The 21,062-nt window shown below is 53.1% G+C and overlaps 6 protein-coding genes across 6 annotated transcripts; 5 read left to right on the forward strand and 1 right to left on the reverse strand.

Annotated features, from left to right (window-relative positions):
* Nucleotides 1–330: 330 nt before the first annotated feature.
* Nucleotides 331–4,876, forward strand: N7458_008171 (GTP-Rho binding exocyst subunit SEC3; the record flags this gene model as incomplete). Its single annotated transcript, XM_056911553.1, has 3 exons — nt 331–508; nt 709–3,880; nt 3,952–4,876. The coding sequence occupies 3 exons, from the start codon at nt 331–333 to the stop codon at nt 4,874–4,876; spliced, it is 4,275 nt and encodes a 1,424-aa protein (XP_056764379.1).
* A 1,562-nt stretch (nt 4,877–6,438) lies between these two features.
* Nucleotides 6,439–12,915, forward strand: N7458_008172 (guanine nucleotide exchange factor DCK1; the record flags this gene model as incomplete). Its single annotated transcript, XM_056911554.1, has 1 exon — nt 6,439–12,915. The coding sequence occupies one exon, from the start codon at nt 6,439–6,441 to the stop codon at nt 12,913–12,915; it is 6,477 nt and encodes a 2,158-aa protein (XP_056764380.1).
* Nucleotides 12,916–14,120: 1,205 nt separating this feature from the next.
* On the forward strand, nt 14,121–15,603 carry N7458_008173 (calcium/proton exchanger; the record flags this gene model as incomplete). Its single annotated transcript, XM_056911555.1, has 3 exons — nt 14,121–14,537; nt 14,624–15,453; nt 15,516–15,603. 3 exons carry the CDS (start codon nt 14,121–14,123, stop codon nt 15,601–15,603), a joined length of 1,335 nt encoding a protein of 444 aa, XP_056764381.1.
* A 661-nt stretch (nt 15,604–16,264) lies between these two features.
* N7458_008174 (cytochrome P450) lies at nt 16,265–17,959 on the forward strand (the record flags this gene model as incomplete). The annotated part of the gene is made up of 3 exons (XM_056911556.1): nt 16,265–16,593; nt 16,667–17,757; nt 17,823–17,959. The coding sequence occupies 3 exons, from the start codon at nt 16,265–16,267 to the stop codon at nt 17,957–17,959; spliced, it is 1,557 nt and encodes a 518-aa protein (XP_056764382.1).
* Nucleotides 17,960–18,313: 354 nt separating this feature from the next.
* On the reverse strand, nt 18,314–18,830 carry N7458_008175 (mitochondrial 37S ribosomal protein mS37; the record flags this gene model as incomplete). Its single annotated transcript, XM_056911557.1, has 3 exons — nt 18,314–18,412; nt 18,484–18,563; nt 18,701–18,830. 3 exons carry the CDS (start codon nt 18,828–18,830, stop codon nt 18,314–18,316), a joined length of 309 nt encoding a protein of 102 aa, XP_056764383.1.
* A 306-nt stretch (nt 18,831–19,136) lies between these two features.
* Nucleotides 19,137–20,768, forward strand: N7458_008176 (DnaJ family domain-containing protein; the record flags this gene model as incomplete). The annotated part of the gene is made up of 2 exons (XM_056911558.1): nt 19,137–19,511; nt 19,578–20,768. 2 exons carry the CDS (start codon nt 19,137–19,139, stop codon nt 20,766–20,768), a joined length of 1,566 nt encoding a protein of 521 aa, XP_056764384.1.
* Nucleotides 20,769–21,062: the final 294 nt, after the last annotated feature.

Below are 21,062 nucleotides of genomic sequence, written 5' to 3' on the forward strand. Positions count from 1 at the left end.
GCTCCAAGTCTCCGTGACAGCCGGACCAGACCAATGACTTGTCCCCACGAGCTTTCTCCGCCCGGCCCGCAACCCCAAACATAATGAGCTAATCCATCCCCGACTCCTCCCACTTGGCATTGCATCTAACGAGACACCTCGTTGCGCCCTTGCTCACAGAGATTGAACATCGGGCCTGTGTGTTTACACTGCGGACCTCAATTTAGCTCTTAGCACCGCGCGCGAGAGAGACTACCGGTAGACTTACGCCGATATCCCGACCATGTCTCCTTGAATTTGCGGATCATACAAACGAACCCGGCGACCCCCCGCTTGATAAGAGACTCCATGATGAACGGCCGTGAGCGTCTCCGTTCACCGGCGACGAATGATGCGCGGCGCGTAGCAGATTCTCGCAATGGCTCCGGCTCCGGCTCCGGAGATACCATGTCCAGGGCCGAGAAGTTCGAGGACGAGAAGAAGCGCATCATTCAAAGTTGCTACTCTAAGAAGGATACTGATGGAACTTGTACGTGAAAAGTCCCCATCTGCCCCTTTGCGGCCACGAAAGCGATGCTCCCCCTCCCTGCCTAGGGAATAGGAGCACCTAGCCAGCCTAACCGGCCGAGCTCAACGTGGTTACTCTGTCACTCAACAAATGCTTTGATACCGCCGGACCCAGAAGGAGTGTATTATTGACTTGCCAACTGACTGTCTGCTTGCTTGTAGTGATTGAATCCTATATTACGCACGTCCGCATCATCGAAGATGCGGCGTACCCCTCGACCCCTGCCCCACCGGACTCAGCTCCGGTGAACAAGAAACCTCGCGTCATTATAGTTTCCGTTCGAAGATCAGGCCGTGTTCGAATGCACAAAGCCCGTGAGAATAATGATGGCACCTTCTCAATTGGAAAGACGTGGATGCTGGACGATCTTACTGGAATTCAATCTTACAGCGCTTTTGTACCAAAGTCACCAGCCGAACAGCAGCATAAGGAGTGGGCTGGAAGTGTTGGATTCGTGGTGAGCGTGGGCAAGCCGTATTATTGGCATGCCAGAAGCTCCAAGGAAAAGGAGTTCTTCATTGGCAGTCTGGTGAAGATCTACAAGAAATATACCGGAGGCAAAGTGCCGAACCTCATTGGGTTTGATGAGAGAGAAAGACAACTCCTTGTAGGTTCTCCAGGTCCTTCGGCGCCTTCAGGCCCCGCTCCACCGGGGTCGTGGGGTGGTCCTGAGCCTTCGACGGAGATTCCTTCGCCTCCTCAACATCCACCCGCGCTGCAAGCATCGTCTAACCGTGATCCGAGTCGCGATGGAGCTCGCGAGGTTCAGCAAAGGCCATTCGAGGATCCTGTTCTTCGATCTCAAAAGAGCCGTGAACAGATGAACCGTCCGTCCACTGCTTCAAAACCAGCCCCCTCCCCCTTCGGACCGCCTCAGAATACACCACCGCGAGCGGACCCGAAGAGTAGAGAGCCTCCCACGACGCTCTTGCATGCTGGAGATGAACCTAAGCAGGGCCATACAAAAGACGAAATTCGACCTCCATCCTCGCGGGATGGCCGTGCAGCAATTCCACCATCACTTCTCGCGGCTCGAGCACCCGAACCAAGACCTTTGGAACCTAAGCGCAGTACAGATGCTTTGCGGCCCACGACACCTGGGTCGTTTACCAGTGAGAACCGAGGCATCAATGCAAGCCCCGGAAGCGCCATTGGTCAGAAGTCTCCGTATCGCGATGTACCCGAGGAAGCTTCTGCAGCGGCTCAAGAGCCTGCACCAGATACCACCACCGCCCCTACAGCTGCTGTGGAGGTAGCTAAGCCTGCACCCCCGCCTGAAGCAGAAGCTCCATATTCACCACCAGTTGTCGAGCCTGAAGTGGTTGCGCCTGTTGCGGCGTCTGAAGAAATATCCAAACCCCCCATGGTGGAAGCTGGAACTTCGAAAGATGAGACTGTCACCAGTCCCTCGAAGGCAGCGGATGAGGAAACAGAGGCACATCGCCCTGGGTTAGGCCCAATGATCAAGAAAAAATCTGCAAAGGACATTGCCAGTGCTTTCCGGAAGGCTGCCAATACCTATGGTGCCTTCAAACCACGCCCTGGTGGAGCTGGCGAGCGTCTCCTCGCAGCAGCCAAGAAACAACAAGCCTCGGCTATGGGTCCCGATGGTATCACCGGGGTTGTTCCTGCTCCATCCAGATCTGCCAATGATATAACGAAGATTTCTGCGGACGAAATAGAAGACCGAGAGAAATCGGTAGTGTCACCAGCATCAGCGCCACCCGCGACTGTCAGTCCGCAGCCCGTGACGCCGACTGTTGAAATCACACAACATCCAGATGAGGATTCCTTCCCTCCTTCGAAACCTGCACCGGCAGCAGGAGAATCTAAAGATTCTCTGTCCGAACTCACAAAAGTCGAAAGCCATACCAAAAGTCCCTCGCCGGGTGCTCAGGCTCGTCGTCGGAAACGCCGCGAAGATCACACCATCAAATACTGCCAATCTCTGGGGATCGACCCCAATGTCTTGGATGGATGCGGTATTGACTTCGATGATATCTTGACTGATTTGGGATGGAATGGGCGACTGGGTGATGAGCAGAAGATTGAGGATTTGGAAGCCGACGTCCGTCGGGAGATAGGCCGCGTTGAAGCAACCAGCTGGCTGGGTAACCTTGAACAGCAAGAAGGCAAGGTTGAACAACTGGCGGTCTTGATCGACAAAACCATCGAAGAGTGCGAAGAGTTGGACGGCTTGCTTACGCTCTACTCGCATGAATTGAACACTCTAAATGATGATGTCGCATACATCGAAGCTCAATCTCAAGGTCTGCAGGTGCAGACTGCCAACCAGAAGCTTCTTCAGAACGAGTTACAAACTCTGCTCAAAACCCTGTCGATTTCTCCGTCCGATATCCGTCCCCTTAGAGAGGCTTCTTTGACCAACCCGGATGGGTTAAAGGAGACTGAAACCGCGCTCTCGACCCTATATAAGGCAATGCTGATGATTGATGCTGATATCGGGCAAAATCAAAAGAGGCAAGCAGACGCCAGCATGGGCGTTTACGCAAATACCGAGATTGGCCAAATGCGTGCCATCAAGGAGAGGAAGGGCGAGTACCGCCAAGCTGCCTTGTCGTTCCTTCAGCGTCTGAAACCATTCATGGCGGTCTCCTTCAAGACGGCGGAACAGAAACGAGCCGATGCCGTGGTTGGCTCGCCCAGAGACCCCATGAAGCTGGACGGCTCCGCACGACAGAAGTTCCGTGAAGAAGTGTGGAGATATAATCCGTTGATGCTCTTTGCGAAGGAAGTCAGCTCGTCAGAATGGCACGACCTTGTTCAGCTTTACGAGCAACAATCCAAGCCGTCGTACCAGAATGATTTCCGCGAGAACACACTAGCGTGGAAGAAAGTGGCCCGCAAGCCCACCGGAGAGGAGCAGGAACTTCTCTTTACCCACCAGGAGAAAGAGAAGGAGGGCGAAGGAATCACTATGGCTGCCCGAAAGTTGACCGTTCGTCGCGGCAAGACGATCCGAGCTGCAACTGGGCTGCGCTTGGCTTCAAGTGAAAAGAAACCCACCAGCAAAATGGAGCCGTGCGAGGCATTTGCTTCAGGCCTACAAGAGACACTTCATATGATTACGGACGAGCAGAACTTTGTTGTCCAATTCTTCCACCTCGATTCTCTTGCCACCGCCGACTTTTCGGATTTGGTGGCTGCTGCAAGCCCATATGATCGCCAATGCCCCGACTTTACAGTCAAACATTCCCCTGACCCCGACCGCCAGATGGCGAAACGCGTTGAGCAGATCATGGATGAAATCTACTCTTTCTGGCCCAATGACCTGCAGAGTATGGTGGATTGGGCGGTGCAAGCCGATCCGATGTAAGTTTGATCTCCACCTTCTTCATTGAGTGGGTGCTGTTCACACAGCTAACGCATACGCCTCCCTTTAGGCAAGGCATTGGTATCCTATCCGCTCTCGAGTCAGCTATAACTGACCTCGACGACACTAATCAAGAGTTCATCATTCACTCCCTACAGAAGGTCCACTCGCGATTGATGGGCTTGTTTAATCGATTCGTGGATGAGCAGATCCGCGGCATCGAAGATACCAAGGTCAAGGTCAACAAGCGAAAGGGTGTCATTTCCTTTATGCGAGTCTTCCCCAACTTCTCCACAGCCGTTGAAAACATGCTGGCCAACTCGGCTGCGGAGACCGGTGACATGCGCGTGAGCGTCAACGATGCTTACGACCGCATCAACCGGGCCATGTGGGAGTCGCTCAAGTTTATCGCCAAGGAAGCGCCCGGTCAGCCTCCAGTTGTGGCTGCCAGCGCTGGAGACCCCGAGGACAAGGAGGTGTTGAACTACCACATTTTACTCATTGAGAATATGAACCACTACGTTGAGGAGGTTGATGTGCACAGCCTGCCAGTGCTCGAACGGTGGGTGGACCGAGCGCGCCAAGACTTTGACGAGCATATGAAACTTTATCTCGACGCCGTCATCCATCGGCCGTTGGGCAAACTGGTTGATTTTATCCAGTCCGTTGAGGCCCTGCAGGACAATGGCACCCCCGAAGAGATTGCCGCGCGCGCCAGCCACTCCCGCATGGTGGCCAAGAAGGTGCTCTCCTCGTATGACGCCAAGGAAATCAAGCGAGGCGTCGAGATGCTCAAGAAGCGAGTTGAGAAGCACTTTGGCGATGCCGATGACCCTGGTCTCAGTCGCAGCCTGGTGCTGAAGGTCCTCCATGAGTGCGAGCTTCGCTACGAGGATGCCTGGGACCGCACTCGGCACATTATCGATACGGTGTACGAGGGACAGTTGGAGATGGAATGGCGCAAGGAGGATGCCGTGACCATGTTCCGGAAATAAATGCCCTCCTCATTAATCTTGTGATTTCTCTAGAAATTTTTCATGTTTTCCCCCCTCTTGCTTTGGACGTTTCTTGTCATGTTTGGGGATCGCAGCGGACATTTGGGTCACCTCAGCTGGGCGTATTGGGATTTGCCGTTCTTCGTGTCATATTTACAGCCAGTCGAAGATATACCAGTGTTGCCGTGTGTCCTCGCTTTCTTCATCCAGCGTATACGATCCGCGTTCGGATTCTCCATCCTTGGTCATTAGTCCCCAATTCTTAAACTCTTCATCGGACCAACCTTGGAACTGTCCTTCCTCGTCCCGGCGCATGATGATTGGGCGCCTGCCCAATGATCGGCCCACCGGTTTCCATTTCTCCATCTCAGGGGCAGGCTCTGATCTGTGCTTGCGCGACTCGAGACGAGCAGTTTAATTGGCCTCCTCTGTATTGTACTCCCTGATGAAACCAGTGATACTGCACATAGTAGTCCGTAGATAACAGGCAAAAATGAATCCTAGGGTTACGGGAGAGGACTGCATATGTAATTGACCGTTCATGAAGCATAGATTGGCCGGACGGGGTTGTTCCGAGGAAGACTCAGGGGAAGTACTCCCTCCCAGCGACCTTCTTGCGATAACTCGGGGATTGCACAAAAGTCCCATTTGACAGATAAGAAACTTAAATATCAGTATGAGAACCGGCCAATTGCACTGGGCCAGTCGCGATCACATCTAGCAGTAGCTATCCTTTCCAGCCGAAACTCACGGGCTTGCCAATTGGGCTAAGCATGAATCTGGTCATCCCAGCGGTCGGTGTGGGGAGAGAAAGTGAAGATCGCTGATTTGCGATCTCGGGGATCTTTTTCTTTCTTCTCGTCTCTTCCCCGTTCTTTTCTTACACTCGGTTGATTCTTCTCGATCTTCTTTCCTTTAATCCATGCGGTGTGTGTACTTGCCCGTTGTTCAACTGTGAGTCTCCTCCTCCTCTTCCAGCAATGCCCCTGGTTTCTTCCCCACTGTTCCTCGCCCATCGTCTCCACAACGCGAAAGGTTTCGCAAGGGGGGGGGGGCACGGTTACCCAATGCGACTCTTTGGACCCTTCGAGGCGTCGATTGCGGTGTCGAGGGATCGTGCCAACTGTTTCGATCGTCTGCACCTGCTTTTGCTTCTTCTTCAAACACCCTTCCTCCCCCTTTGGCCCCCAACTGCCCCATGCCGATTGATACATACTCACCACCACCACCACCATCAAACTCCTGCCTCCTAATAATGACCCGCTAGATCTCTCGAGCTGTCGCATACCTTCGATCGCACAACCCATTCCTCTCGAATTCTTTCCCCGGACCCAACGAGCTGGAATCTTCCCTGTATGTCGCGTTCCATTGACCAGACCAACATTCTCGCGTCGTGACTCGCGAACCTCCACCCCCGGCCCTCCCTTGATTTGGAATTCTTGCGATCGGAATTCCCCAGTCCGCCGCCCATTGCGGGGATTGGATCTCAATCCTGAGCGCCGAAGCTCGTGGCCGAGTCTGTTCAGATAGCGCCGGCTTAGACCAGTCGCGCCGTCGCCGCCATGCCCTGGCGGCCACTGCCTCGCATCGCCTTTGCGGTGGCCATCTACCCGTTCCACCCCTCTTCTCCCGCGGACCTCCCCCTCGAACTTGGCGATGAATTGTATATTATTGAACAGGGCGGTTCAAATGGCGAATGGTGTCGCGGTTATCTTGTTGCGCCACCGTCATTGCTGGCGGGTTTGACGAGTACCAAGGGTCAGACACTGGAGGCCCGCGTCTTCTCGGGTATCTTCCCGCGGAACTGTGTCGAGATCCGGGAAGTTCTCGGCGACGGCGAAGGATATAAAGCTCTACTCAATGGCGATCGGAAGAGCGTAGATCGTTTGACCCTGCCAGGTCTATCGGGACCAGAGACCGATCTAGTGTCGCGCAGCAGTGTGGCCTACTCGGTCACCGAATCCCAGGCCGGCGGCGAGGTGTCGGACGTGATAGTCGCTAAGAAGGGCAAACCAGCACAGATTGTGATTCACAAAATAGACGAGTCCGATCTATCTAATCCGCCATCTGCGCATACCTTCCGAACCGGATCGATACCGCACACGCCCGTGACTTTGACTCCCCGCGACCCCGATGCGCCGAAGCCCGCTGCCCCCGTGCCGATGCTTAAAGTTGGCGACGAGACGCCCACGTCGCTAACGGAGCCATTGGTCGACGAAATCGCCTCCTGCTTGCGTGAATGGCACTCGACAAACTTGCACGAGCTGCTACTGGCTCGCCAGTATGATGTGTTGGAGGAAATGTCGACAATCGTCCAAGAGCTGGATTTCGCTAGACGCCAATTGCTGCACAATGTGTTGACTGGTAAAGAGAAGGAGGCACTTCGGGATGAGACAGTCTGGAAGCTTGTGAGAGCCAACAAAATGTTGAGCGGGGATACTATCGTACGGGATCCTGAGCAGCGAGGTCGATTGTTGACGGGTGAAGATTCGGCCATTCAACTCGCAAAGCTCCAGTCTGAAATGAGCATGCTCGATAGCAGCCCGGTTACCCATTCTGACACGACTGCTCTGAACCACCTCTTGTTGGAAATCAACGCAGTGTCAGGCAATGCCCCTGGACCTGTTTCTCTCGGGATCCAGCTGTATTCGCGGTCCGACTCTGGCGCATTCAATCCGTTGTCTGAAACATACAGCCTGGATATTCCCTCTCCTGACAAGTTTGTCAGTTTGACACAGAGCAACAAATTGAAAACGCTTTTCACGGAACTCGCTGCAACGGATATCGGGGATGGATCCCCGAATGGTCGCCAGCTATATGTCGTTGCTTCTGTGCGTGCAGCAGAGTCTCGATCAACCGTTGATAACACACCCGTCTCAAGATCGTCGATATCACGCGAAGGGTCCAGTGCTTCAAAACCAGCCGCTGCTGGTGGAATCCAGCCATCGGTCAAAGGCAGTCTGCGAACTCGGCGCAGCATGATGTGGGCACCTAAGTCTCGGGGCTCTCCCAGTCTGGATCAAACACCCAGGTCTGCTACCTCAGGAGCTCCGCGGTCATCGAGCAGCTCGTCCGCCCCGCAAGAGCCAAACACACCCCAGCCTGCCACTATCAAAGAGAGCTCTACCATACGGACCATTGGTGTGGGTATCCTGGAGGTGTCTCCGATTTTACGACAAGACCGGGACACGGAATCTGTCATCAACATCTGGTCTCCTTCCCATGAAGGTGAAGAAGGCGAGGGACACCCTGATGGGTTTGAAAAGCTACTTCATACCCTTCTCCCTAGCCCGAACGGTCGGTATGTACGTGCTAATACCGCTCGTCTGCACATAAATCTGCATCCCTTCACGAGTACCGACCAGGAAGCCCTTGTGCGTCAGAACCCAACAATCCTTCAGGATGTTGTGCAGACCCGCCGCATCGGTTTCTCCAAGGCCCCCACCAAGCCGCGGTCAGATATCTACGTGACGATTTCGCAAGCTGTCTTCCCTACAGATGCCCTTCTGTCTCACCCAACAGCTGGCCAGATTCCTCTGCAGCCAACTACCGATCTTCGCAACCTCCAGCTCACACTAGAAGTTCGCGATGCGTCTGGTGCGCGGGTGGACAAATGCGTCTACCCTTCATCCGCCCATACTTCACACACCGCGTGGCGGACGACAATTGCCGAACGGGGTACGCCCTGGTATCAAACTATTCGCCTGAACATTCCCACCGAGAAAATTCCCGGCTCGCACATGATTATGAGCGTTGCCGATGCGCCAGAATTCCCGTTTGCCTTAGCGTGGATGCCTCTCTGGGACCAGCAGGCTTTCATCCGAGATGGCCAGCATTCTCTGCTGCTCCATGCCTATGACAAGCAGACATCCAGCCTCGAGAACGGCAAGGGAGCGTACTTGAACCTTCCGTGGAGTGCCCTGGGCAAAAACGAGTCGGCCAAGGACGAAGCGGTTACAGGACCTTTGGCAACTCTGCGCCTCCAGACTCACCTCTGCAGCACGGAGTACTCACAGGATCAGGTCATCTTGAGCCTTATGAACTGGAAAGAGCGGCCTGTCGACGAAGTACTTAATACCCTCAAGCGCTTGCTGTTCGTTCCCGAAATGGAGATTGTCAAGCAACTACGTGGAGTTTTCGACGCACTCTTCGGTATTTTGGTGGAGAATGCTGGCAACGAAGAATACGAAGATCTAATTTTCAAAAACCTGGTTACTGTACTCGGCATCGTTCATGACCGACGGTTCAACCTGGGCCCTCTGGTTGACCACTATGCGGATGAGCAATTCAATTTCCCCTTTGTTACGCCATGCCTGATTCGGAGCTACCTGCGCCTACTGAATGCTGCCACTGATGTCCACCAGTCCCGCAATCTCCGTGCCGCGTTCAAGGTCGGACGACACCTGCTCAAGTTCATCATTAATGCCCGCGAGCAGCAAAAAGCAAAGGAAGAGGGTATCGGAATTACCTCGGTTCAGTCGACCTTCAACCGAGACTTGCACACGATCTTCAAGTCTATGGAAAGTCTCATGAAAAACACCTCTCCAGCTTTGGTCGGAAGCAAGACCTTGATTGTGCAGCACTTCCACTCATGGCTACCTGAACTTTCCAAGGTCCTTGGCCGCGATGAGATGATTATGATTGCTTTGAGTTTCATGGATTCCTGCAAGGATGTGACGGGAATGTTGGTTCTTTACAAGCTGGTTCTGATCCAGAGCTACACCCAGTTTGAAATCTTCTCCTCCGGAGAGGAGAGACAGACTCTAATTTCTAGCTGTGTGGGCTGGTTGGCACCCTACTGGGGTTCTACTACCAGCGTCTCTGACCAGTACCGCGACCAGGTTCGCCTCAGCAGTGCAATTGTGGCTCAGTTGCTGAACCAGCTTCATCCTCAGCTTTACGATTTCATGCCGAGCATTGTTGCCTCTTACTGTGCTATTTCTGCGGAGGGGGTGGATGATACGGAGTTTTTGTCCCTGCTCTTCAGCAAGTCTTTCCCCTTCCAAGTCAAGGTCTCCAAGACCCCTCAGAAATTCGATGAAGCCTTGGTCGAGTTGTCGGCCATCATGGCAGCCATTTCTAAGATCGTGTCTCCCAAGACTCCCAACCTGAAGGAGCTGGAGCTAGCAACGTTTGTTGGCCAGGCTCTCGAGGCCCACAACTCTATCCTCGACTGCGAGGCCTATCCGGAGACCTGGTTCAGTATTCACGTGTATAACCATCGTGCAACGATCAAGAGTTTGGAGCACCTTGCTCTGCTCCTGATTGACAAATTGCTTCCTGATGCTGATGACGCCGACGACTTTGATACAAATCTCTGGGAGTCATTCTTCACGACGGTGCTCAAGGTGATTTCTAGTGATGCCCTAGCCCTGGAAACATTCCCCGAGCAGAAGCGCCGCGCGGTCTGGAAGATTGCGGGTGATGTTCGTGAGCAGGGTGCCGACCTTTTGCAATCTACATGGGATGCAATTGGTTGGGACACGACCGATGAGGAAAGAGAACGATTCAGTCTGAAGAAGCTGGGTGGGTATCAGGTTCAGTATGTACCTAATCTGGTGCCCCCAATCATTGAACTGTGTTTGAGCGTGCACGAGGGTCTTCGTCATGTTGCCGTTCACATTCTCCGGACGATGATTCTCAGTGAGTGGGACTTGAACCAGGACATCTCTATCATCGAGACCGAGATCATCTCTAGTCTAGACTCACTCTTCAAGGTCAAGCATATGAGCGAGAGCGTCAGCCAGAAGATCTTTATTGGCGAGCTACTGGAATTATTTGAAGGGGATGTGGAATCTGACGAGGATTTGTTCAATGCTGTCAAGGGTCTCATTGCCACCGTTGATGAACTGCTCGACCTTCTGGTTGCCTCACAGAGCAGTTCCTCGACCCAAAGTCTGCATGCACTGAAGCTGATGGAGTACATGAAGGACATGGGTCGTGAGGATATCTTCATTCGTTACGTTCATGAACTCGCCGACCACCAGGCCGCCTGTGACAACTTCACCGAGGCTGGTCTGGCACTCCAGTTCCACGCTGACCTTTACGAGTGGGATGTTAACAAGCCTCTTCCCGAGCTGATGACGCCGGCCTTCCCAGCACAGACTGCGTTCGAGCGAAAGGAGTCTTTGTACTTTTCGATCATCCAGCACTTTGAGAACGCCATGGCCTGGTCCCCTGCGTTGGCTTGCTACAAAGAACTCGCAGCACACTACGAGAGCACGACAATGGACTTTGCGAAGTTATCCCGGGCGCAGAGCTCTATGGCTCGTATCTACGACTCTGTCGCCAAGGGCACCAAGCAATTCCCCCGGTACTTCCGCGTTGTCTACAAGGGTCTCGGATTCCCGCCTAGCCTCCGGGATAAGGAGTTCATCTTTGAAGGTTCCCCCACGGAGCGCATGGCATCGTTCGTGGATCGTATGCAACGGGAGCACCCTACTGCGCAGATCATGTCGTCGGGTGAGATCCCTGACTACGAGGGCCAGTTCCTTCAGATCACCGGTGTCACGGCCCATCGTGACATTTCTCATTCCGTCTATCAACGATCGAAGGTGCCTGGGTCCGTTCGCGAACATTTGCTGATCTCGGAGCCAACTCGCTTCTCGGCCACCTCTCGGCGACACACCAACAGCTCGGATGTGCGTGAGCAGTACGTTGAGAAACTTATCTTTAGTACTGCGGAGCCATTCCCGAATATCCTTCGTCGCAGCGAGATTATTGCTGTGAAGGAGGTCGCCCTGTCTCCCCTGCAGACTGCCATCGAACGGACATGGCGCAAGACACAGGAATTGCAGATTCTGGAGCGTCGGGCGGCATCGGGCGAGGACAATGGCTTGTCGAATTTGACCGAGGCGCTGGAACAGTTGCTTGAGATGCGATCATCACCGTCCAACTGCGTTGCGGTTTACCGCGCTTTCTTGGGTGGTCCTCAAGGTACCAAGGAAAGCAATGAGGGTGAAACGGCAGAGACTGAGGACGCTGATGCCGAGATCAATGAGGAAGAGGAGGAGCCAGAGACCATGGACCCAATGGAGAATGCTCTTGCAGTTGCTCTTATCGACCATGCCTTGGCCATCAAGCACGCGCTCTCCCTTTATCAGCGCCCAGCTCAACAAGCTACCCAGGCCGAGCTCCTGCGTCGTTTCGAGACGGCCTTTGAGCCTGAACTTGCATCCCTCTCGACTACCCCGCCGGAATTCTCATCACCAACTCCCACACAGCCTTCTCATCGGTCCCCCTCAACAGAGACGCGTCTTAAACAGGCTGTGCAGCGCTCCGTCAGCCCGGAACAAGAACTTATCCGGGCATCCCGGGGTAATACACACAACCGTAAGCGCTCAGAACGGCAGTCGGTCAGCCATCGGATCAGCATTATCAACCCATTCAAGCGGTCACACGGTGCCTCGAACTCTATTTTCACCATCCAGCAATCCCCGGAGAAGGCTCAGAATGGCACAGGTGACCTCGAGGAGGGTACCGAGGACGACACCGCCACTATCCACAGCCGAGCCACGAGTCAATCCCGAGGTGGTAAGAGTGACAAGCGGCGCAGCTGGTTCGGCGGAGAAAAGATTAAGCAGGGCTCCTCTCCATCCGTGGCTGCTGTCAGTGAGGAGGTTCACGGCACATCGCCCAAGAAGCGTCCCTCACGGAGTGCATCCCGCGACACTGCCGCCCAGTCCCACGACGGACGCAGCCGCGCGGGCTCGCAGCATCGTGGACCAACTGCCACCGGTGCTGTCGGCTCCCCATCCGAGCGACCAACCCCTGCGTCGAGTGGAGGATGGTCTACCATCCCTTCTACGCGCGATTATGCGCGCCCAGTGACCCGGGACAGTGCCCACACTGGTCGTGACTTGGCCGGCAGCTTGAACGGGGCGTCGCTGGCGTCGGTGTCTGCGCAGCCGGTCAATAATCTACCCAACAATAATGGCATGCGCGATTCGGTGTTCCGGCGGTTTAGTCTTTTGAAGGGGGTTGGTCGGAAGACTAGTCGTATGGATTTTAAAGCTAACGGCACCTTGCAAGAGGAGTAGTAGTGTCGGTATTGGTTACAGCTTTCCACCTTTTCTTTTTTCTACATACCCAGACTTTTCATGTTGACGCTCCCTTCTTCTTCTTCTTCTTCTTTCTTCAATTCCTTCCTTCTTTCTCTTCTCTTCTTGATGTGACTTACTACTCCTTTGATGTAACTTTTCCCTTCCCTTTTTTTTTTTTTTTCATTTTCTTTGGATTCTCCCCCTTTTGAGTCAACCTCTTTTTCTTTCTTTTCTATTTGTTGTCTTTTTTTGTTTGCGATGATCTATGGATCGGAGGACTCGTTTCTTGTTTGTGAGGGGTTTTATGAGATAGATACCATGTTGCCTCTACTATAGTTCCTATCTCTGCATAGTTTGGCTTCGTCAGTCAGTCTATACTTTGTTGTCTTGTCAATACCCCTCGTCTCAAAATGACCAGCCACATATTATTATACTATCACTGTTAGTGGATTATTGTCTGATTCGTATACTGCTTGGCATCGTCTAGCTTGTGTCATTGTGTGGCAGTGCATTTCCTTGGCCCCGAGCGGACCCAATCGCCATCCCTCCAAAGGTCCAAACCCGTCCCAAGTGGAGTCCGATGCGCGTCCGAGCTTCTCCCCAGCTCTCCATTTTCCAGTTTCCAATAATCTGATTCCTCCCAAGCTCTCTAGTGTCCCCATGCTGCAACGACAAATCGAGGCTGTGCACCTCCAGTTTTCTCCATCGCTTCTCCATCGCTCCCAATCCCATCCCATCCACCTTCCCAGTCCTCCGTCATCAAACCTGGTCCTTGCGCTTGCCCTTTTTCCACCACGGGGCATTCCTCCTCCGCTCGGTACCGTCACAGTCGCAAATTAAAACGACTGGAACCACGGATTTGTGGCTGGAACCCCCGCCAATTTCCTCCATTTGACTTCCTTGGACGTGGTTTCAAGGCTTGGCTCGTGGCTCACGTTTGAAAAGCAAGAATATGTGTAGGTCCACATCTCCTCTCTTCCTCTGGACTGGACTTGACTTTCCTCCTCTTTCCCTTCCTCCTGGTCCGGTCTATCGCCACCATCATCCCTCCTTCCGCCCCTTCCCCCCAAATGATCCTGTGCAACTGGCGACTTACCCTTTGCACCTCTCGCTGACATATCTCTTCCCGGTTCCCCGCTCTTTTAGCGTCCGTTGGGTTTCGCTCGCAAGTGCGGAGCTATAGCTTCGGGCCCACTAGGAAAATGAGTTCCTCTAGCAATGGCGGCGTTGAGGCTGGTGAGCGGACCGCCCTGTTGGGTCATATTGGACACTCCTCTTCCTTCTCTGGCCTCTCGCCGCATGAGCAGACGGAGCATGGTGGTCACCACCATCATCCCGGGGATGATCGTGTCTGGGTGCGTTGGCCCAGACAGGTCGTGCGTTTGACCTGGTTGACTCTGGTCCGCGATTATGTGAACATTCTTTTGGTCTTTGTTCCCTTGGGAATTATTGCGGGGGCGCTCGGTTGGGATTCGAGTGCTATCTTTGTGCTTAATTTCTTTGCTATTATTCCGCTTGCTTCCCTGCTGAGCTTTGCAACGGAGGAGTTGGCTGCCACGATGGGCCAGGCCTTGGGTGGTTTGATGAATGCTACCTTTGGTAATGCTGTTGAGTTGATTGTAAGCGGTTGCTTGTCTTTGAATTCTTGGAGATGGCTTGCTAGGTTTGAGATGAAGGGAATGCTGATAACTTGATGCTACTATAGGTCAGCATTATTGCTCTCAAGGACAACCAGATCCGTGTCGTTCAGGCCAGTATGCTGGGTAGTATTCTCTCCAATATCCTTTTGGTCCTGGGTTGCTGCTTCTTGGTGGGTGGTCTTCGTCACCGTGAGCAGTCCTTCAACAGTACCGTCGCCTCCACCATGTCCTCCCTGATGGCAGTGGCATCCGCCTCGTTGATCATCCCAGCCACCCTCTACGCAGCCCTGTCCAAATCCGAGCAAAGCGCACGTGACAACGTACTGATTTTGTCCCACGGCACATCCATCATCCTGCTCATCATCTACGTGATGTACCTCTACTTCCAGCTCCGCTCCCACGCCTATCTCTTCGAAGAGAGCAACGATGCTGAAACTGCTGAGGGTGAGGATGCAGAGGAGGAAGAGGAGCGTCTGCTCAACCCGATTCCTGCCACTGTCGCCCTGATCGTGGTGACTATCCTGGTGGCTATCTGCGCCGATTACCTGGTCGGCAGCATTGATAGTATCGTGGAAACGACTGGCATGAGCAAGACCTTTATTGGTTTGGTCCTGATTCCGATCGTTGGTAATGCCGCCGAGCACGTTACTGCGGTGGTGGTTGCATATAAGGACAAGATGGATCTCGCGATTGGAGTCGCCATCGGCAGCAGCTTGCAGATTGCTCTCTTTGTCACTCCCTTCCTGGTTATCCTGGGTTGGATTATGAACATCGAGATGACTTTGCACTTCCAGACCTTTGAGACCGTCGCCTTCTTTATTTCTGGACTGGTCGTGACTCTGCTGATTCAGGATGGAAAGTCGAATTATCTTGAGGGTGGCATGTGCCTGGGAATGTATGTCTCTTCTATTTCAGCTTTTCCCCCACGTTCTCATCCGCTGACTGGCTTTCTTACAGGTATATCATCCTGGCACTGGCATTCTTTGTCTACCCCGATGATGTTAGCGAGGGAGCCGGTGGTATTTTCAGCAAGCTCGTCAACTGAGTTGGGAGATACGTATTCCCAAAATTCAAGGGATGCTCTCTGTGAATACCTGTCGTCACTTCTCTCTTTTCCCCACTCAATCACCGGTCCAAAGTGGGACTGTCTCGAATATCTCGTCTCCGCGCACGTAGCTGGTCTCTTCGTTGCGCCTCACGTGCACACACTCCTGTTTCTTCTAGTCTGTGCAAAAATGTCAAAAAATATGTCTCTATACGCTATTCTCAATACCAGCGTCCATAAGTATTCCTATTATCTTAGTGACTGTCCTCCGTACACGTGCTTCATTACTCTGACTGAAATGCATTCTCCGCGGCCGTCTCCGAGCTGATTATGTCATTTTCTCGTTGGCTTATCGGCCTTATCAATAGGGTGGGGTTATGCAGTAATCTGGCTCATCTGATTGGATACATTCTGGAATCTCTACCGAATAGCGGATCCACCTGGCGCAGGCCATCTCCTCGAGTTACTAGTTCGGACCAGACCCGATTCCACACCTTCTCTCCTCACGCGGGGTCCTCATTCAATTACCTAAACTTGCAGAATCCAAAGTGGACATATATAAGTGTCTGCTCGCGCCATTACTGACCGCGCACGTTGGTCACACTCGGGTAGCATCACACAGAGAATGGACGTTCTGTATCGGCTCACTTGATTCTGCAATATGGCTGTGTCAATGACTTCTCTACTGGCAGTTGCCTTTGTGGCTTTGGTGGTATACAAGGGTATTATCTACCCTGCGTTTATCTCGCCACTGGCTAAGATTCCGAATGCACACTGGAGCGTGCCTGTTTCTCCGGTGTGGATGTTATGGAGGCGTTTTCGGATGCAGAATAACCGGACGATCCAGGCGGCGCATGAGAGACTTGGTCCTATTGTGAGATTGGGTCCGTCTGAGATCTCGGTGAACTGCGTCGATGGTGGTATCAAGTCTGTCTATACGGGCGGTTTTGAGAAGCATGACTGGTATCCTCGGGTCTTTGGGTCACTTGGGTGAGTTATTACCATCACTGGTGTCGTTCCTCTGTTATATTGGACTGGATTCTGATAGTCCTTGATATACCAGGACCGTGAGCATGTTCACCATGGTTGGAAGCAAGACCCATTCTGTCCGCAAGAGGATGCTATCCAATATCTACTCCAAGTCAATGCTACAGACATCCCCCAACCTGCGATTGGTCTCCAAGGCAGTCATCCTGGACCGTCTACTACCCATCTTGCAAGAAGCTGCGGATTCGGGCAAGTCCCTTGATGTGCACGACCTCAATCAAGGGTTGACAATGGACTTTGTCTCCTGTTACCTCTTCGGTCTTCAAAATGGCACCAATCACCTCCAAGATCATTCATTTAGAAAACACTGGCTTCACATGTATTTGTGTCGAAAGCCATTCGAGTTCTACCACCAGGAAATGCCGTACCTGAACGGGTGGATGAAGTGCCTGGGTCTTCGTGTGATTCCGAAGTACTGCGATGCAGCCAACGACATGCTAGATGCCTGGGCTCTGGATCTTTGTGGCAAAGCTGAACAGTCTATCAACTCGAGCGACCCGGCTGTGGAACCCATTGTCTACAAGCAGTTGAAGCAGAGCCTGGACAAGCAAGCTGCCAAGGAGGGAGTCAAGCCCGATCGAGCCCAGCAATTGAACGATATCGCATGCGAGATGTACGACCAACTCACCGCGGGCTTTGAAACGAGCGCCGTGGGTCTTACATACCTCCTCTGGCAACTATCCCGAAACCCGGAGATCCAAGAGCAGCTACGCAAGGAACTACTCACACTAGCCCCTCCCATTCATTTCCCAGGATCATCGGAATTGCCACCCGCAAAATCCATCGATAACCTGCCTTTGCTGGAAGCCATCGTCACGGAAACACTCCGTCTTCACGCCCCGATCCCCGGCATTCAACCTCGAGTCACCCCTGAGCCTTCCTGCAGCTTAGCTGGATATGAGAATATTCCTGCAGGCACACGCGTCAATGCGCAAGCCTACTCCCTACATCGTAACCCGCAGGTCTTCCCAGACCCAGAGTCATGGCAGCCGAAGCGCTGGCTGGAAGAAGAGAATTCACTGGAAGAATTGGAGGAGCGGCGCCGGTGGTTCTGGGCATTTGGTAGTGGAGGCCGGATGTGCGTGGGTAGTAATCTCGCGCTGCAAGGTATGGATTCGGGAGTGACGTTCCTCCTAATTGCTTGTGTAACTTCTTGCTGACGACACAACTAGAAACGAAACTCGTCGCTGCGGCTATTTACTCCAATTTCCGCACGACTATCGTTAACGATGATGATATCGAAGCTGTTGATGCTTACACTGTCCATCCCCGAGGAGAGAAACTGATTCTGAAGTTCCAGAAAGTCTAGTATTCAGCAGGACTGATCGATTAGAGCATGGGAATCATTCTGGTTCAAGAATGCACATAGCTATGATAATGATACAATCAATTCTTTTCAAAGGCGATGCCATGTTCCACGTAGGTATAAGTACTGTACAGATGCGCAAAAAACAAGACCAACTCCCGTATCACCTCAGACAACATGGCAGTAAAGGCAGTAGCCAGTGCCGCAAATGCCACCGTCAACACTCGTTGACACAGACACAGCCACAGACTCCGAAGCTAGCCTTTGGAAGATGTGTGTGAGATCCCAAAACTCCCATATGAAGATTTCGTTTAAAAGGCACGGACACGCCGTGCCAATGCACCCCGAAAGCGAAATTTAACCCAAAACACCGTCCTTCTTGCGCGGTCCCACAACCTTGGGGTACATTCTCATCAGGTGGTAGTTGACAGTGTTCTTCTTCTTCTCTTGCGATTTCTGTAACCGAGACGGAGACGTCAGCGGCATGTCCTCGGATTGATGGGTAACTGGGTGAGATGAAAACGTACCGGTGCGTCCATGCACTTGCGCAATTGCGCCTCAAGGGCGGCACAACCCTCGTGGCCGTAGCCTTGGGAGGCCCAGCAGTCTGTTCACAGCAAGACAGGGTCAGTAAGGGATCCTTGACGAAGAATACGGGAGCTGCTGTGGCTGTGGTTGCTCTTCGCCCACGACTGATCGTGATGACTCTACCAGCTCGATCCCCAGAGATAGGGGAGCACATACTCAGCATTGAAGACATGACAGTAACGCAAGCATTCTGCTCATGTTGATTCGGTCGGCGAACACGGAGGTGGTTGATGGTGTTCAGGCGGAGCGGGTTCAACCGGGTCGTAACGTTGCCCTTGGGAGCCATGGTGACGGGAGTGGATGATCCGGACAAGGTTCGATGCGAAGAAACGTGCTTGAACGGGTTCAAGTGCTGCGGTTCGCTCCGTGGACTGCAATCAAGGATGGCGCGCCTGCGACGGATACATTCAAATCCAAAACTGTCCGAAGTTTTGGCTCCGCGGAGGTGGATGACATAAGCAGCATGGAGTCTAGTCCGAGGCCAAGGTCCAGCTTTAGCTTGCCACTTGACAACTTGTTTCTTTTCCAGATTCGAGGGACCTTTTCTTCTCCTCAGTGAGCTTACAAAGTGTTAAGTGCAAGGTCTCTGGATATGCCGGCGTCACAAATTTGGAGTGCTCAGTTGTGTCGAGCAGCTGTACGTGCATCAAGAGGTACAGCTCCCGCGGCCAGGCACTTCTCGGCATCGTGTCAACGAAGACAACAGACTACGGCGTCTTCCTCGGCGCAGATAGAAGATAATCGCAAAGATGATACCGCACATGAGGAGGAGAAGGAAGAAGGGGCCATGGCCCGCCGCTTATCACAGATGACCGAGGATGCGATCCTCGAAGGTGGACGGTCAGCGCAGCGCAACATTGAGCATGCGGGGTTCTCAGAGGAACTGAAAAGACAACTGGAAGAACGAGTCAAAGCAGCTTCTTTCAAGAGTGAATATGCAGCGGCACATTCGGTTCTCAATATGCCGGTACGCTCTTGCCTCCAAACCTCCAGTTTGATCTATACAACTAATGTACACATCTCTCGAATCCAGGCCAGCGCGGGCCAAGGAACACGCGAGACAGCTATAGCCCCAGGATGGACAGGCACAGAAAGCTTCCAAGACACAGCCCTTCGCATGCTCGACGACGCTAGCAAACCAATCCGAACACCATACAAGATCCCCCAACCCGTGAATCTCCAACCCACCCCCAAACCCAAGCACTCAACCGGCTCCCGCCTCGCCTCCGCCAAAGATCGCACGTCTAAATACGCATTAAGCCAAGACCCCGGGCTCTCCGAAGACCAACGTGCAGCTATGCGGCGAGAAATGAGAGAAAAGTTAATGCCTGGCGCACACGCCATGCCCATATCCATCCAGGGCCTATCATCACTCGCGAACGAGCGGATCGAAGACGCCATTGCGCGAGGACAATTTGATAAAATCAAGCGTGGGAAGGGCGTTAATACCGAGACGGATCATAATGCGAATAGTGCGTTCATCGATACGACGGAGTACTTTATGAACAAGATTATTCAGAAGCAGGAGATTGTGCCGCCGTGGATCGAGAAGCAGCAGGAACTTGCATCCGAGTTGAGCCGGTTTCGACAGCGGATACGTACCGAGTGGAGGAGACATGCTGCGATGTTGATTGCCAGCCAGGGCGGGTCCTTGGAAGCGCAGATGCAGCGGGCTATGGGGTATGCTGCGGCTGAGGCGCGCTTAGTTGAGAAAGCGAAGATGGAAGCTGCACTTCGGGATAATCAGAGTGAAGATGTGGTTTCTGAGATTGCATCTGATGGACGGATTGTGTCGAAGCCTGCATCGACTGAGGCTTCGACTGATTCTACTAATGAAGAGGTGGAGGATATTCTTCATCTTCCACCACTGCGCGATGACAATTACATGGCCATTGAACGCTCCTACCACGAGCTTGCTGTAAAACAACTCAACACCATTGCCCGCTCATACAATCTCCAAGCGCCGCGCTCCGCTCAGAAACCATATGTCAATCTCGACCGCGAGCTCAGGTCCTGCTATGCCGATATTGCTCCACAACTGGCGGAGGAGATACGACGACGCGCAACAGAGCGTGCACGCCCTTCGGTATCTGTGCCTGCTCCAAGGTCGAGTGTGTTGGGGTCACTAGGCCCGTCACAGTCAGCGCATGTCTACGAGGAGGATAAAGACAAGGTTTATGGAATGAAGGAACTCTGGAGAGATTTATTCTCTAACAAGGGATAAGTAATATAGAATAGGGATGAACAGGAGGGGCACTCGAAATGGTGCTGTGTGTACGATATGAATCGGGAAGCCTCTCCTCTCCTGGCGGCCGAGTTGAAGATGTAGTTGTAATGCCATGACACGACTTTCACGTCCACCAATCCTCGGTGAAACTGAACTTGTCTTGACTCTTTCGAGTAATGATTCGACTTCTCAATCACCACAAGTCACGATCGTGGGTCAATTCTTCCTTTCATCCTCATCGCCCCCCCAACCCTGGAGGCTTGCTAGACACACACACGGCACGGATCTCTC

The sequence above is a fragment of the Penicillium daleae genome (assembly GCF_028827525.1).
Source record: "Penicillium daleae strain IBT 16125 chromosome Unknown utg000007l_segment0_segment0, whole genome shotgun sequence".
NCBI lineage: Eukaryota > Fungi > Ascomycota > Eurotiomycetes > Eurotiales > Aspergillaceae > Penicillium > Penicillium daleae.